This window comes from Triticum dicoccoides, chromosome 5A, assembly GCF_002162155.2.
Source record: "Triticum dicoccoides isolate Atlit2015 ecotype Zavitan chromosome 5A, WEW_v2.0, whole genome shotgun sequence".
NCBI lineage: Eukaryota > Viridiplantae > Streptophyta > Magnoliopsida > Poales > Poaceae > Triticum > Triticum dicoccoides.
The window spans coordinates 14,925,233-14,942,509 of NC_041388.1; the positions used below are offsets into that span (position 1 = coordinate 14,925,233).

Genomic DNA, 17,277 nt, shown 5'->3' on the forward strand with positions numbered 1-17,277 from the left:
CATTATCTTCAAAAGAAAATAACTTTGTGGAAGAAGACGAGGAGTATTGTGAGTTTGTGACACTCCTCTAGACTAAGGCAAGCCACATTATGCACTTGCATGATGGCATGGCAATTGCCAGGGTTGCTACTTGAATATTTGAATAATAGTTAGTCATTAATCCTTTTTGCAAATGCTTTGTGAATCCATGTTCATCACTATGCCATGCTCATTTGCATCCAGTAGACAAATGCATTCATTGTTAATGCTAAGATTAATATGTTAAATCTTTGTATTACCCATACATGCTAGGATTGATATTATGCTCTCATATGCATTCCATCAAGTTATTTTGATATGGCTCCGATCATCATCATTCAAGTTAAACTTGCTAATAATTGAACTTGAACAAACCTGTTGATCGAGTCATAGTGCCACCAAATCGAGCTCACTAGTGCAGATTTGCCTGAATGGGGAGGCCCTAATTTGGTCTATTGTCATGCCTCTTGCTGGTACCTCCAATGATGGAAGGTTATATGTGCGTTCTAGCCTGGCCCAATAGGCGGCTATAACCTTGTGAGCCCAAGTTTTAGTGGTACCAAGGCCCCCGTTTGGGACAATTTCGTTTGGCCATGGCGGTGGCAGGTTGTCACGCAGTGACATCAGGGACACCCATGGCATGACCCAGGCGGGTGTATGTCGGAGTGCCCAGGAGAGTGTCATGCAATAGATTGGTTTTGTTGCAACATCGCTGGTCCACCCAAATGGGAATATGTACTAAAGTACGAGGTTAGGAGTTCCATGGTGTGGGTACAGTGCGCTACCTTTACAGAGTGTAAAAATCTTTTTGAATAGCCACATACTCGAATATGGACACACTTCGTAGCAGGTTGCACTATGGGTCAACAGTAATAATAAAATGGTGCATACTAAAGAACCATGGCCTCACATGAGAAGTTGATTGATCTTTATGTGGTCATGTGATGATCATGGTTGTGACAAAGATCAATCCTCCAAGGTGGTTATGTGATAACCACTAACATGAGTAAGTTGGTCCATGAGACCTTAAACATCGAGTCCCCCTCATTCTAGTGATAGTAGCATCATGTTCATATCATGTCTTTAACCTATAAATGCCATGCTATTATTTGTCATGGTTGCTTTGGTTGTTGTGAGCTTGCGAGTACATTCAAAGTATTCACTTGGCATGTCATGCTAGATGCAGGAGAAGCCGTGCATGGAGTTGATGCTGATCCGTACTTCGCAATCTAGGTCGTGTCACAATAGTGTCCCTTTGGGATGGAATTCCACTATCACGTCGTCCGAGTAGTTTCTTCAGCTAGTATCAAGGCTCTTGAGATGTCTTCAATATAATGTGCAAAGTGTAGCCGCATTGCATGTGCCGCTTGGCCTCGCTATCTTATGTAACCACCGAACCTTTGTACCTATAGGATATTAATAAAGCGGTTGTTTTTGTTTCAAGTTGGTATGTGTCGGCAAAAAACTTGATCTCTGAGCTGGCAACACAAGGTAAACCGGTTGCTCTGCACCGGGATGCCCCACTAGGTTAATCCAAGATGTCTACTTCTTGACCCTACCCATAGTAGGTGAACCCATCAGAGCTGAAATGTTTTTGCTGTAATGGAGATTGAATACAAACATTGCACCCTTCGGCTGCTGGATGTTCGTTTTATCTCCTATCTTTTCATTTCGTCTTTTATTGCTGCCAGTTCACCTCCTCCTCCTATTCCAATCAAAAAGAGGTCGCTCCTCTTCAGAGAGACACACCAGACATCACTTGCTTCACGCCACTGAATCCCTAAGCACTAAGCTATTGCTACGATCTCCCCCATCCCGGCTTGTGGCATGCACCGCAGGTCGGGACAGTAGGCTGCCTAACCGCACCTTTTTGAGTTCTGTATGTGAGAAGGGTGATAAGGTTTTTGAGGAGCGCTCTGCGCGACTACTGGCCTCTTCATCACGAACGCCATGGACGCCAGGGCGCTGACGACCACTTCCCCAACGATGACTTCTTTCCCGCCGTCGACAACCTCTTCGACGACATGGGCGACAACGTCAACACCAACGCCAATGCTACTGCCGCAACTCAGTACGTGTTCATGTTCTTTCTGTTTGAGATCCTCCTACAGTTTCTTTTTCTAGTATCTGTTCTAGATATGTTTTGTTCTACCTCACATCTTCAGATGCTATTTGCCTTCTCTCTGTTAGATTGCATGACTTGTTTCATCTTTGCAGTTTTATCTAGTATTTCTGTGGATTAAATCATATGGTAAATTGCTCATATTTCCTATAGAAGCAGCCCGACCCCTCACAAGCAATGCTACGACATCCGACCATTAATCCGAGGACCGCCCCCTCAATCCGGTGGTGGCCCGTCAAATGGCTGCCACGTGCCATCGTCTCCTTGCTTTTATGTGAGAAGGCTAGGCGTAGCCGCGTGAGCATCTGGGAGATGAGCCCCTTAATGTCCGCCGTCAACCGCCTCACCAATTGCCTCGTAATGGTGCCTGTGGCAGCCTATAAAAGGTTGACACCCTCCCCTCTCACGCTTATACCTCTCTAGCGCTTCCCTTTTCCCTCTCACCCATTGTCAATCCATCCCACGCTTCCTCATCAATGGTACAGCCGGAGGAGCTCACCCTCATGTTCAAATTTGGGTCGGATCCCTTCGCCCAATTGTGTGGGTCAAGTACGACATGGGAAAAGAGGAGTTGTGGAAGTGGAAAGCGAAAAGGCAGTGTCGGATTTGGTACCGCGTGCCTAGGCCCGCCCTTGCTGTCGCTGCCGTTGTAGGGCTAGGCTGGAATGCGGTCGCTGGGAGCCTAATTTCCATGTCCTTGATGCCGCAATGCTGCATTCTACCTTGAATCCACCCCCGTCGGCCGTGGTGTGGTTGTGGCCACGACTAGGCAATCCCCGCATCTCGCCGGCACAGCCGTCGCTCTGCCTCGTCTTCCGTGGCCTTAAGGTCATGGAGACACGGTGGATCCCAACGGCTCATGCTGATATTTTTTTCGGGGAAAAAAATATCATTTAATCAACCAGGGCCTTACAATCGTTTGAAATAATAATACTAATCTCTTTTTGGGGAGTTTGCAAACCAACAAGCAGTGCGTTGGTGACTACGACCTAGAGCTGCCATAGCATGAGCAGCATTATTTTGTGATCTACAAATTTTCCGGAAATGTACAGGTCGTTCCTTCGCCATCTCAGCGATCTCAATCACCTGATACATGTTACTAGAGCGATCTGTAGGACTAGAGTTAAGCAGCTTGATGATTTCGGAGCAATCCGTTTCCACCTGAAGCGGTAGTTGAGTCCAGTGTAGTGCCAGTCGTAGGCCCTCGTCACACGCTGCAAGCTCAGCCTCAAGAGCACCCGAGCAATTCAAGAGCGACCTGCAAGCTGCATAAATTACCGTACCTTTGTGGTCTCTGAGTATCATACTAGCGCTCGCCGTTCCGTCCGCTTGGACGAAGGATCCGTCGATGTTTAGCTTGGCAACACCACATGATGGGGGAATCCAGTTTACAATCTCCACTGGTGTCGTCCTACCTCCCTTATGACTTGCCTGGCCTGAGAAAATAACAGCCTGTTTACCCTTCAACACATCCACCTCCTGGTATTGTTTAATCAGTAGCAACGATTCCATATGGCTGCATAGGAATTTCTTCGAGGCCTCAACCGGGATGATTGGCTTGTTATGGGTAAGTTCATTACGGACATGCCATATACGCCATAATAACATGAGGAACAACATCCTTTGTGTCTCATTGAGCTGCTGAATACACAATAGCAATCATTCTGGTTCTGTACCTTTGAGAAGATCATCAGCTGGAAGGTATACCGATCTCATGGCAGTCCATAAGTTACGGGCATGTGGGCATCGAACTAGCGCATGAAAATTTGACTCTGTTTCCTGACCGCATATGGTACAAATCCCATCATGCTCCTATTGTCTACGTCGTTTATTTTCCTTTGTAGCCAACGCTCCCCCTTGCTGCCTTCCATGCAAACACACACACCTTTGGAGGAGCGCCACAACTCCATAACATTTTCCACGCCGGTCTTGACCCATCTGGTCGAACACTTGATTCACCTACACCCTGCACATCCATAACTCTATCACGAGCCATGTTATAAGCCGACTTGACTGAGAAAAATCCGTGCTCATCCGGGTACCAGGCAATACAGTCATCGTTCATTCTTCTCCAGGCCTTGACTTTCAGAATCTCATCTACGTCAACCTGAAAAAAATGTTGCCTGAGTAATGGAACATTCCATGCCCCATCAGCCACCAAAAAAATTGCAACCTATTTAAGTCTGCATCTACGCTTGGGAGTGATCGGCCTACAGGTCGGTCCTCTAGGGATCCAGATCTCTCTCCAAACACGGATACTTGCCCCATTCCCTACTCGCCATATGTACCCTTGTTTGACCAGCTCGAGTTCATGCTCAATAGCCTGCCAAGTTGTTGATCCGTTACCTGTAAACACGGTATCAGTAATGACACCCTCAGGGTAATACTTGGCTCGTAAGACTTGTGCGCATAAACTGTCTGGGTATTGGATCAAACGCCAGGCTTGACGCGCAAGAAGCGCTTGGTTGAATAGTCTAAGATCCTTGAAACCCATACCACCTCTCGCCTTGGGACGCAGCATGATATCCCATCCAATCCAGTGTGTTTTTCGTTTCCCTTTTTCAGCACCCCACCAGAACCGACGTATCATTTTAGTGAGGTCATCACACAGTCGGGCAGGGACTTTAAAGACACTCATTATGTAAACTGGAAGAGCTTGAGCAATGGCTTTTATCTTACTTTCCTTTCCACCCATTGACAAGTGATTCTCGCCCCACTCCATAAGTGCTTTTGCAAGTTTCTCTTCCAAAGTTTTCAGTTTACCTCTGCTCATGCGACCTTCTGGAGTTGGGAGGCCCAAATATCTTGCCTCAAATGTAACTTGGGATATGTGTAAAATTTGCTTAATATTCTCTTGTACCGCTACTGGACATGCCGGGCTAAAAAGGATTGAGCACTTTTATGGATTGATAAACTGCCCAGTACCCATTGCATAAATTTCCAAAACCTGCTTAACTCTAGTTGCTTGGCCAGGCTCAGCTTTGAGAAACAACAATGAGTCATCAGGGAATAGTAAATGTGATATACCAGGCGCCCTTCTACAGACCTTGATTGGTGTAACAGTTCCATGGCGAGCTTCTCGTTGCAGGGGGAAGAAAGACCGTCAACAACAAATAAAAAAAGGAACAGAGATAATGGATCACCTTGGCAAAGACCTCTGGTTGGGGTGAACGAATCAAGTAGGGTTCCATTGAATTTCACGGAATAGCTCACCGAGGTGACACAAGACATTATCCAGTCTATCCACTGTTGAGCGAAACCCAAACTCTGCATCGTACTTCTGAGAAAATCCCAGCCAACCCTGTCATATGCCTTTGAAAGGTCTAGCTTGTAAGCACAGAAGGTCTCCATCTCCTTCTTACTGTGTTCAATAGTATGGAAGCATTCAAATGCCACGAGTGCATTATCCGTAATCATACGTCCAGGAACAAACGCACTTTGGTTCGGCGATATGATATCCCCAAGAATTGGCCGCAATCTATTCACTAGACATTTAGCTACGATTTTGTAAAGCACTGAACACAAACTTATGGGTCTAAAGTCTTTCAGGGACTCCGGCTGATCAGACTTTGGAATCAGAACAATTGAAGTAGAATTTGTTTCAGCAGGCATATTTCCGGTAGCAAAGAATAACCTTACCGCTGCCACAACTTTCTCCTTCAAAACTGCCCAATTTCTTTGATAAAAGGGCGCTGGAAAACCATCCGGTCCCGGGGCCTTTAAGGCTGCCATGATATTTAATGAATAGATAAAAATAATCGCACAAGAAAAGAAGAGAAAAACCGTGTGCACTGAGAAGGAAGGGGGAAAGGGAAGCAGCACGGCTAGCTACTACTACTAGAAGGTGGGATGTTCCTGCTTGGTCCGTGGATTGACCAGCACTGCCGTGGAAGAGAAGATAGAAGACTAGTCCTGCGTCTGCATGTTGGCGGCTCTGAAAGAAGAATCGATCGATGAATCCAATCCTACTCCGTGGGTCGTTTCGTTAGGCAGATTAATAATAGTTTAATACTATCTTAGTTCCCGGTCTCCTTCTAGGTGCCCGATGGCTGGAAATAAGTCGTTTGACCTGCCAAACTCATGCTTAACTCATGATCAATGCTGAATAATACTACGTTTGGGAGCAGTGCTATTCTCTGCATCACATGCACATGTGCTGACTAGTCGTAGCCACCGTCGGAAGTTTCTTCCATTTCATTTCATTTCATTTCATTTCATGCTCGATGATGCAGCTTCCTTCCCTTCCCTATATATGCTTTGCTTTGCTTCCTACTGCTAGAAAATTAAAGGTCACGGACAGACAGACAGACACAGAAAGAGAGAGACTGTCTGCATCGCCATGGAGCTGGCCTCGGGCAGGGGCAGCCGCCGCAGTGCCAGCGCGGCCTCCTGGGGCTCCCGCCGCTCCTTCTCCATCCACAGCCAGGCGGCGGACCCCTTCGGCCGCGCCGCCTCGCAGCAGGGCCACCACGATGACGAGGAGAACCTGCGCTGGGCCGCGCTCGAGAAGCTGCCCACCTACGACCGCATGCGCCGCGCCGTCGTCCATGGCGGTGCCGCCGTCGACGGCCACGAGAATACGGAGATGGAGGGCCTGGTGGACATCAACCGCCTGGCCAGCGGCGAGGCCGGCAGGGCGCTGCTGGAGCGCGTCTTCCAGGACGACAGCGAGCGCTTCCTTAGGAGACTGAGGGACCGCGTGGACCGCGTGGGCATCGACCTGCCGGCGATCGAGGTCCGGTACCAGGGGCTCTCCGTCCAGGTGGACGCCTTCGTCGGCAGCCGGGCGCTGCCCACGCTCTGGAACTCGGCCACAAACTTCCTCCAGGTTTCAACTTTTAATTCCTTTTTTTTTGCTGGCACCCCACACCCCACTGCTAAAAAAACTATTGAGAATATAAGTACTTATTTTATTTATTGTGTATATTTTTCAGTTTGATTGATTTCATAGTCTCAAATTTCTGTTTTGTTGTTCTCAAAAAGTTTGTTTAAATGCATTCATGACTTGAACTTGAAACTTTTTTCATAAAAAGAAAGAAAGAAAGAAACATTTTGTTAGTGTGCAACGGGATCCGGTGCACTGGTAGCACCAATTGCCTTGGTGCATTAAATACGTTCTCCTGAGACACCGATGGATGAAAAAAAAATTATATGAGACCAGGTCTTATATAAACCAGGTGAGACCCGCCCTGATGGATGACATGTGGCATTCACAAATCGCAAAGCATCGAATCTCTCCCCCCCTATTTCAGGTGGGGGGTGGGGACCTGGTCTCATAGAATTTTTTTCCCCGATGGATGGTTGCGAACTTGTGATCCTCTGCAGTACTGTATCTTGCCGTAATGCGGATGACGCATAAGTCCAGGTCCACACGGCGGTAACCGTACTACATGATGCTCTACAGGAGAGGATCCTAACCTATCGATGGATGGTTGTGATCATAATGGCATGCCACGTCACCAGATTCGTACCAATAGAGAGAGCAATGTTTGCTGGCGTGGCCAGTGATCCTACCACGTCACCCAGATTCGCACGCTTCAACCTGCCACGTCAGCTTTCTTCTTCTTCCCCCCTCTCTCTGTTCCCCTCCCCTCTACCAGAGAGAGAGAGAGACCATGGAGAACTCTCTCGTGGCGGCGGCGGTGGGTACGGCAGCATCATCTCCCACTCCTCGACGGCGTCCTGTCCTGGTGACAAGGGGCGGCCAACTCTGGCCCTCCCCGCGCGGCGGCGGCGGCGGCGGCGGCGGCGGCAGGGAAGACCAAAATCTAGCCTGGCCTGGCATGTCTAGCCACAGATCGATCATGGCATTGGCGTCCATCCATCGCTTCTACTCTACTCCAGAGGGCAGCGCCGAGTCTCGTCTCAACAAGACTCCAATTGCTGCCTTCTCCAGTGGTGCCCCCGAAGTGTTCGACGAAATGTCTGTGAGCTCGTGGCCAAGCCAATGGCGTCCTTGAGGTGTCCCACCAAATGTCTGTGAGCTTGCGACCCGAGTTGACGGTTTCTTCATTAATACTCCTATGACCTATCTATCATGGCTTGCCCTGCAGTATCATCGATCATTCACAATTGTTCTCATTCATCTACTCCTACTTCTCTACTATAATAAGCATCATGCATGCATGGATGGATGTGGATTTAATTACTACTAGTAGTAGAATGATGATTTGCATTTGCTTAGTGCTTACACAAACATGATATATATGATTGATGCCTGCAGGGTCTTGTCGGCCGCCTTGCTTCCTCCAACAAGAAGACCATCCACATACTCCAAAATGTCAATGGCATCATCAAACCATCAAGGTATATGCTATAATTAATCCTCACGCCATTACTCTTCCTATGCTACTGATTCTCTATCACAAAGGCACTATACTCAAAATCACTTTGCGGTATCTAGTCCGAATCAGCAACAAAATCCGCTCATCATTCTTGTTGCTTTTCAGGATGACCCTTCTTCTCGGACCTCCATCCTCAGGAAAGAGCACACTTATGCGTGCCCTCACTGGCAAGCTTGACAAAAGCCTCAAGGTTTTAACTCATCTTTTTTTTTATTCTGCTTATGCATTCTGTCCTTGTACAAAAATAAATAACCACCATCATATGGATACTGCAACACACCCAGGTATCTGGCAACATCACTTACTGTGGTCATACATTTGAGGAGTTCTACCCTGAGAGGACCAGTGTGTATGTTAGCCAGTACGATCTCCACAATGCAGAGATGACCGTAAGAGAGACGCTCGATTTCTCCAGGCGCTGCTTAGGCGTCGGTGCCAGATATGACATGCTCTCTGAGCTCGCTGCCAGGGAGCGCGAAGCTGGCATAAAGCCAGATCCCGAGATCGATGCTTATATGAAAGCTACTGCCGTGCAAGGACAGGAGAGTAATATTGTTACCGATCTTACTCTCAAGGTGACTATCCTATACTGTCAATTACATGCAATTCTCTAGCAAAATTTCGCCCATTTAAGTCTCACAAAAACCACGCTCTCAGGTGCTTGGGCTTGATATTTGTGCCGATATGCCCATTGGTGACGACATGATCAGAGGAATTTCAGGCGGCCAAAAGAAGCGAGTAACAACTGGTATGCTTGCATACCTAGATTCAACCCTTCCATTCATTGTTGAAAGGATTTTCTTACTTAATTCCTATTACGCTTGTGTGATTTGTTACTTGTGTCGATTGCAGGGGAGATGTTAACAGGACCTGCAAGAGCTTTGTTCATGGATGAAATTTCCACTGGTTTGGACAGCTCTAGCACATTTCAGATTGTGAAATACATAGGGCAATTGGTCCATGTGATGAATGAGACCGTGATGATCTCCCTCCTGCAACCACCGCCAGAGACCTACAACCTGTTTGATGACATTATTCTGCTATCAGAAGGGTACATAGTGTACCATGGGCCACGCGACAACATCTTGGAATTCTTCGAAGCTGCTGGTTTTAGGTGCCCTGAAAGGAAAGGAGTTGCTGACTTCCTTCAAGAGGTCACTTCCAAGAAAGACCAGCAACAGTACTGGTACCTTGACCAGGAGCAGTATCGTCACGTGTCTGTCCCAGAGTTTGCCGAACGATTCAAGTCATTCCACGTAGGCCAGCAGATGCTCAAGGAGCTGCAAATTCCTTTCGACAAGTCCCAAACTCATCCTGCTGCGCTGACCACCAGTAAGTATGGGCAATCCAGCTGGGAGTCATTCAAGACAGTGATGTCGAGAGAGCTGTTGTTGATGAAGCGCAACTCCTTCATCTACATCTTCAAGGTTACCCAGTTGCTCATCCTTGGGCTCGTGGCCATGACTGTGTTCTTCAGAACAAAGATGCCATATGGGCAGATTTCTGACAGCGCCAAATTCTTTGGTGCTCTGACTTTCAGTTTAATCACCGTCTTGTTCAATGGGTTTGCTGAGCTACAGTTTACTATTAAAATGCTTCCTACGTTCTACAAACAGAGAGATTTCTTGTTCTTTCCTCCATGGACCTTTGGACTGGTAAACATCATCTCGAAAGTTCCCGTTTCGCTTGTGGAGTCCTCGGTATGGGTCATACTCACGTACTACGTAATGGGCTTTGCACCTGCTGCAGGAAGGTATACATCCATATATTAACTTTTGCATTTAAGCTTTGATTTCGTTAGTCCATTATTCATCTATGTGCTCATTGCAGGTTCTTTCGTCAGCTTTTAGCTTTCTTCCTTACTCACCAAATGGCAATGGGTTTATTCCGATTTCTTGGTGCTGTTTTGAAATCAATGGTTGTGGCCAATACCTTGGGGATGTTTGTGATCCTTATTATTTTTATATTTGGAGGATTTGTCATACCTAGAGGTAAGCACCCTGTCATGAAAAGCTTGGCACGATAAATCTCATTTGCATGGATAAAGTAAACCTTCTCCATCCTGATTTTTAACGTGAACAGGTGACATCCAACCATGGTGGATCTGGGCTTACTGGTCATCTCCTATGATGTACAGTCAGAACGCGATATCAGTCAATGAATTCCTTTCCAGTAGGTGGGCCAACGTAAGTTTTTCTTAGAACCCTGTTTTTCTTTTAGTTTCTTCTAAGCTGGACGGCAAGGGATCATTATATCCTAGTGGTGTCAAGGTGACGACATATCAACTAATGCTGGACCTTTTCATTTTTACTACAGCCAAACAATGATACATCTATCGCTGCACGAACAGTAGGCGAGGCTATTCTTAAATCCAGAGGATTGTTTACTGGAGACTCGGGATTTTGGGTTTCCATCGGAGCCATTGTAGGATTCGCTATTCTGTTCAACATATTGTACCTTCTGGCACTTACGTATTTGAGCTGTGAGTAGCATTCTTTTCTTTTCTTCTGGTTTGTTTACTTATTGTTTGATGCCTTAGTGAGCAAGGTACTTACTGATTTGTTCTTATCCAGTTGGCAGCAGCTCAAATACAGTTTCAGACGAGGAGAATGAGAATGAGACAAACACTTCAATGCCTATAGGTGAGTTCTTAAGTCTTTGTACTATTTATCAAGCCACTTGAAGCTGTTAACAATAATGCTAATTAGTTAACAATTTGTGCAGATGAAGCCACAAATCGGCCAACTCGGTCACAAATCACCTTGCCTTTCCAGCCTCTTTCACTTTCTTTCAACCATGTTAACTATTACGTGGACATGCCTGCAGTAAGCCTACCTATCTTTCTACTCACACATATCGTTTTAGGAGGGCATAAACTCATCATGTATGATAACATTATCTGCAGATGTGGTCTAACAAAAAATTTCTCAACTTGTGTTTCAGGAAATGAGAGAACAAGGATTCGCCGAAAGTCGTCTCCAGTTGCTCTCCGATATCAGTGGTGCTTTTAGGCCAGGTGTTCTGACAGCATTAGTTGGTGTGAGTGGAGCTGGGAAAACCACTCTAATGGATGTCCTGGCAGGAAGGAAAACTAGTGGGTCTATTGAAGGAAGTATCACCCTCTCTGGTTACCCTAAAAAACAAGAAACTTTTGCCCGCATCAGTGGCTATTGTGAACAGACTGATATCCATTCACCAAATGTTACTGTCTATGAATCCATACTCTACTCTGCCTGGCTGCGTCTTTCCTCAGATGTTGACGAAAAAACGAGAAAGGTATATATATATATATATAGTCCAGCCATGTTTCAGATTCAAGTAAAGATGCGGTGTTCTTTATGTTTGAACTTTAAACAGTAATTGTTTCGGACTAATCTTCGCCCTTGCAGATATTTGTGGAGGAAGTCATGACTCTTGTAGAGCTTGATGTGTTGCGTAATGCTATGGTTGGTCTTCCTGGAGTGGACGGGTTATCCACTGAACAAAGAAAGAGACTGACAATTGCCGTGGAGCTGGTAGCAAATCCTTCAATCATATTCATGGATGAGCCAACTTCTGGTCTTGATGCTAGAGCCGCGGCGATTGTAATGCGGGCGGTGAGAAATACAGTTAACACTGGGCGAACTGTGGTTTGCACAATTCATCAACCCAGCATCGATATATTCGAGTCTTTTGATGAGGTAGTCTCTCTCTCTCTACACACACACACACACATGCATTATATTTTTACAACTTTTAGAAATGCAAATAACTCACTGTTGGTTCCTTTTATAGCTTCTGCTTATGAAAAGAGGCGGACGGGTTATTTATGCTGGTGAACTTGGTCACCACTCTCATAAAATAGTTGAATATTTTGAGGTTAGTTTCCTTAGTTTACATGTTGACGTGTGGCAGCAAGATTTTACAGGCTTAGAAAAAGTGATTGAAGATTTAACTTGGAAAAGTGAAAGACCTAACTGAAAAGGTTGTCATTGCATTGCAGGCAATTCCAGGTGTTGAAAAGATCACAGAAGGATATAATCCTGCAACATGGATGCTGGAAGTTAGCTCCCCTTCAGCCGAGGCTCGCCTGAACATAAATTTTGCTGACATTTATGCTAATTCTGACCTTTATAGGTAAGTAGCCTCATTTGTTGAATCTTGAGGCAGCCTTTCACTAATTTTATCCATTGGCTGTTGATTCCTTTAAAACAAGTACACATTATCTTGAAATGGAGTGCCAGAATTGCAGTTGTTTTCATTTCTTATGTCAACATTGAGTTCCTATTTCTCAAATATGAGCAGGAAAAACCAAGAACTTATTAAGGAATTAAGCGTTCCCCCGCCAGGTTATGAGGATCTCTCATTTCCTACAAAGTATTCTCAGAATTTCTACAACCAATGTGTTGCAAACTTCTGGAAGCAATACAAATCTTATTGGAAGAATCCAGCTCACAACGCCATGCGCTTCCTTATGACGTTGATCTATGCCCTTGTATTTGGCACGGTTTTTTGGCAGAAGGGGACAAAAATGTATGGTCCTATCCTTTTTCTGTAGTTGGGATTGTTGAATGATTATGTATTAGCTTCTGTGGAGGCACTAATGCTTTTCTTTCTTGTGTGCAGAAACTCGCAACAAGATTTAGCCAATCTACTTGGAGCCACTTATGCTGCGGTCTTTTTCCTTGGGTCTGCCAACTGTATCACAGTTCAGCCTGTTGTGGCAATTGAGCGAACAGTTTTCTACCGTGAAAAGGCGGCAGGGATGTACTCTCCATTAGCCTATGCATTCGCTCAGGTAATTTGTTGATATTAACTTCATGCCCATTTTCATTGAAAATTCATTCATTGTTTCGATTCATTGAGCTTGTCTAGATGAAAGGGCAAAAATTCCAAAGTTGGTATGATTCTCAAGATTGTGCAATTTTTTTTGATTCATGCAGACATGCGTGGAGGTGATGTACAACATCGTGCAGGGGATTGAATACACGTTGATCATCTATTCGATGATTGGATATGAATGGAAAGCTGCAAAGTTCTTCTATTTCCTCTTCTTCATAATTTCCTGCTTCAACTACTTCACATTGTTTGGCATGATGCTGGTGGCGTTGAGCTCATCTGCCATGCTCGCAAACATAATCATAGCCTTTGTACTCCCCCTGTGGAACCTTTTTTCTGGATTCCTCGTTATGAGACCGGTAAGTGAGCCATCTGTGTCACGTGTCAATTAACTAACTGGATTCGCTGACCGAGGTGAGGTCGTGATGTTGGTTGTTGTTGCATGCAGTTAATACCAATTTGGTGGAGGTGGTACTACTGGGCAAACCCCGTGTCCTGGACCATATATGGCGTCATCGGGTCGCAGTTTGGCGATAACACCAGCCCAGTGTCGGTCACCGGTGGGAGCCTCGTGGTGGTGAAGCAATTCTTGGAGGACGGTATGGGCATTAAGCACGATTTCCTTGGGTATGTCGTGCTCGCGCATTTCGCGTACGTCATCGGCTTCTTCTTGGTGTTTGCCTACTCCATCAAGGTGTTGAACTTCCAGAAACGTTAGGAATGCAGGCGTCCCGATCCATAGTTTGTGTGTATATCTGTATAGTAGGATACATACGTAGGCATTGTTGCATAAACTCTGCTATTTAGAGTTTGTAGTGATATGCCGGCCTATTTTTTAACGTTCATTTTTGGTCTGTCGGTTGTTGTCAAAGTGTAATTTGGTTCATTTTTTGTCTAATAAATATACTGTGACCCTTGTGTAAAAACTTTTCATCTCACTGGAAGCGGATTTATCATTGGTCTCTGTTAATTCCTTCACGGGATTCAGAGATTTATTCATGTGGGTCAATTCAATTCAATCACATGATTTGATTTGATTGTTTTCAAAGGCAGGCAGGTACATGTGTCTCATCTTAGGGGTAATAGTGCTTTCCCGCCAACTAGGAATGTAATGTAGAGTATAATCGATCAAGCGAACCATTCATTCAGCTCGATCTTTGCTAAAACAACAAGTGGCAAGAAGAGTCGTTTTGCATCCCAGATAACTACACTCTCACAAAGATGGGATTACGATGATAGAAAAAAGAATTCAAGAACTGGTACAAAAGTGCTACTCCCTCTGTCCCATAATATAAAAGCGTTTTTACCATTCTCTCGACGATACCGCCGCCGCCGCTTCCTCTCCTCTCCTCTCCCTCGATTCTTCTCCCTCGTTCTACCTCTGCATCTGCTCCGACCCCTCCTTTTCCACGAGCTGCCGGCCTCCTCCTCTGCGTCTCTCCTCGCCGGTCGTCGCAGATCTCATCGCCGCCCGGGCCGCCACCGACATCGTGCTGACGGAGCCCGGCCTCGGCGTCATCGTCTGCGCCGTCCTCACCAGCTGCGCCATCTTCCAGCGCATGAAGAACTACACGGTGAGTCTGGGTCCTCGACGCCATTGCCAACGCTACAAATATTCAGTTCAGTTACTGGGATTTGCTTGTGATGATTTCTACTACCTTGCCGGTGCAGATTTACGCCGTGTGCATCACCATACGGATAGTTGTAAGAATGCAGCAGCAAATCAATTTAACCTGGTAGTAGAAATTCCAGTGATCTTCTTTCCTCTCTGACTCGAATTGATGCAGGTTGGGTTTGTTCTTCTGGTGTCGATATGGGAGTACGACTTTCCGCCATTCATGGTGCTCATCATAGCCATACTCAACGATGGTAATTAATGTAGTAGCACCTCTGAACTTTGGTGCCAAGTTTCAGACCATACTGAAACACATAGCCTGACCGAAATGCTTTGATCAGGGACGACCATGGCGATATCCAAGGACCGGGTGAAGCCATCGCGGAGCCCGTACAGTTGGAAGCTGAACGAGATATTCGCCACCGGGGTCGTCATCGGCGCCTACCTCGCGCTGGCCACGGTGCTCTTCTACTGGGCAGTCACCAGAACCACATTCTTTGAGGTTAGCACATCCAAGGCTGAACCGATGAACATCTCTGTTGATCTGTACTTCGGGAGAAAGAGAGAAATTTTGCTTTCAGACTGAGAGACACACACATTGTTATTTCAGCCAATCATTTATATATGTATTATTGGTGGATTGCACCGTGAATAAAAACCTGATGGTCATGTTCGACATCAATCAAGAATTTAATTGAAGGCAGGGTACGCACATTGATGGAAATGGATGCCTTTTTTCATTTTCTTTCAGCTGTAACATATTTCCATCCGATGGATTTGGTTTTACTTCACTTGCACATAAAGCCAGTAATTTGTTTTCAGAGAGATACCCAGCGAGTCAATTTTACCTGTGACTACACAAGGGCTCTGTTCTGTTCTACTACTCCCTCCATACCAAAATACAAGACGTGAAATACAGTTTTAATTCAACTGTAAAAATGTCTTATATTTTGGTATAGAGGTACGGTTCATTGTGTATTTATGTGTATGCATGGGTGTTTGTGTGTTGTTCTTGGATTCCTACCTGTATCGGTTCATTCACACTCATCAGGTGTTTTTATGTCTCCTTCATATGATGACTTAGATTTTTGTTTCTTTTCTCAGAAATTGCACCGGAAATTGAATCAAATAGTAAAGCTATTGCCCAAATTGTCCTAATAAGAATTTAAACACTGAAACCTTCTAATATTCTGAAATTGTGCTTTCTCTTTCCTCTTCTTTTTTGAAAGTAATTAGCTGGACGTTTTATACCATGAATTCTGTAGTACAATCAGAGCTATCTTTATCACATTGTAATGACACAAGGTCATCAATTTAACTGGATGAGCCTATGTGATTTTGTATGTTGAAGAACTACTCCCCGCAGTTCCCATTCTCGTGATCGTCCCGTTCCAGCCAACTGCTATAATGAAGTAGTTAAGAACATGCACTGAGTAAGAGCGATCTGTTTTGATACTTTGTGAGCAATAATGCCTGATCTTCTGTTGCAGTTGTTGGGATAGTAATGCCTGCAAGAACGGGATTTGATATCTATGGATTATCGCAATTATTCGACGTGCTGGCGTCTTGCTTATTTGGTAAGGTAATTGATATGTTTCCTCCCTTTGCTGTTCTAGGAATTCATTTAAGTATTTTGTGGTACAGTTAAATGCTTAAACTGAGTGGAAGTTTTTGATGGTATGATTCCTTTCAGAACATAAGGTCTGAACAAATGGAATGACAACCAATCTTATTACTGGGAACTTCGGAAGGATGGATTTCGCGGTGAAACGATGGACATGAGCACCCCTGTTATAACAGGAAGGCACATTCTATATGACTTCCTCAGGAGCCATTCTTTTGATTTGTCTCTATTTGCTTGATAAGCATTCGATGTGCTTACGAGTTAGTAGCACATATTAAATTTAATTTTAATTCATGTGTCGTCACCTGCAGTCAGCCGATGAAAATGAGTGGAAGATGTATTTGTGATGCCATCAAAATATGGTCCAGACTTGCCTCGGGAAAAGACCCATCTGTGACCATGTAGGAGGTGCCCAGCAAAATTGTAGCAGTGACGGCCTTTCCAGGTCCATCTGTTAACCTTTGATGTTTCGACATCGACTTCCTCAGCGAGTTGCTTGGGTGCTAAGCATCTCTTTGAATATCAGTACAAACGTGTGGAATTTTTTAGACTGATGTTATAAGTTGCTTTACCTCTGTCTATGGTTCTTCACTTGATGGAAACCAAGTCTTATGAAGTATATTTATTAAGTATTGCCTTATTTGCTTTTTTTGGATTTGTCACCTGAATAATGTGAGTTGATAGACATGTGTTATAGTTTCCTCTGCCAAACCTGAGGATGAGTTACCATTTCTTA

At 45.1% G+C, this 17,277-nt stretch overlaps 1 protein-coding gene across 2 annotated transcripts; it reads left to right on the forward strand.

Moving 5' to 3' along the window:
• Positions 1-6,417: 6,417 nt before the first annotated feature.
• On the forward strand, positions 6,418-14,299 carry LOC119298819 (ABC transporter G family member 48-like). Of its 2 annotated transcripts, none has more exons than XM_037576120.1 (19): positions 6,418-6,968; positions 8,364-8,446; positions 8,590-8,674; positions 8,769-9,059; positions 9,142-9,232; positions 9,337-10,237; positions 10,315-10,475; positions 10,567-10,670; positions 10,801-10,966; positions 11,058-11,126; positions 11,209-11,309; positions 11,428-11,760; positions 11,874-12,164; positions 12,259-12,342; positions 12,467-12,600; positions 12,769-12,996; positions 13,090-13,261; positions 13,407-13,661; positions 13,751-14,299. In XM_037576120.1, the coding sequence occupies exons 1-19, from the start codon at positions 6,480-6,482 to the stop codon at positions 14,018-14,020; spliced, it is 4,308 nt and encodes a 1,435-aa protein (XP_037432017.1). In that variant the 5' UTR covers positions 6,418-6,479; the 3' UTR covers positions 14,021-14,299. The 2 variants fall into 2 exon arrangements, with proteins under 2 accessions (XP_037432017.1, XP_037432018.1); XM_037576121.1 differs by lacking the exon at positions 6,418-6,968 and adding an exon at positions 8,086-8,115.
• The last annotated feature ends 2,978 nt before the right edge of the window (positions 14,300-17,277 follow it).

Excerpts from the sequence above, each read along its gene's own strand:
- LOC119298819 (XM_037576120.1), top strand. The coding sequence starts at position 6,480 with ATGGAGCTGGCCTCGGGCAGGGGCAGCCGCCGCAGTGCCAGCGCGGCC. Across the intron at positions 12,601-12,768 it reads GCTAATTCTGACCTTTATAG|GAAAAACCAAGAACTTATTA; the intron begins GTAAGTAGCCTC and ends AAATATGAGCAG. Across the intron at positions 12,997-13,089 it reads TGGCAGAAGGGGACAAAAAT|AAACTCGCAACAAGATTTAG; the intron begins GTATGGTCCTAT and ends TCTTGTGTGCAG.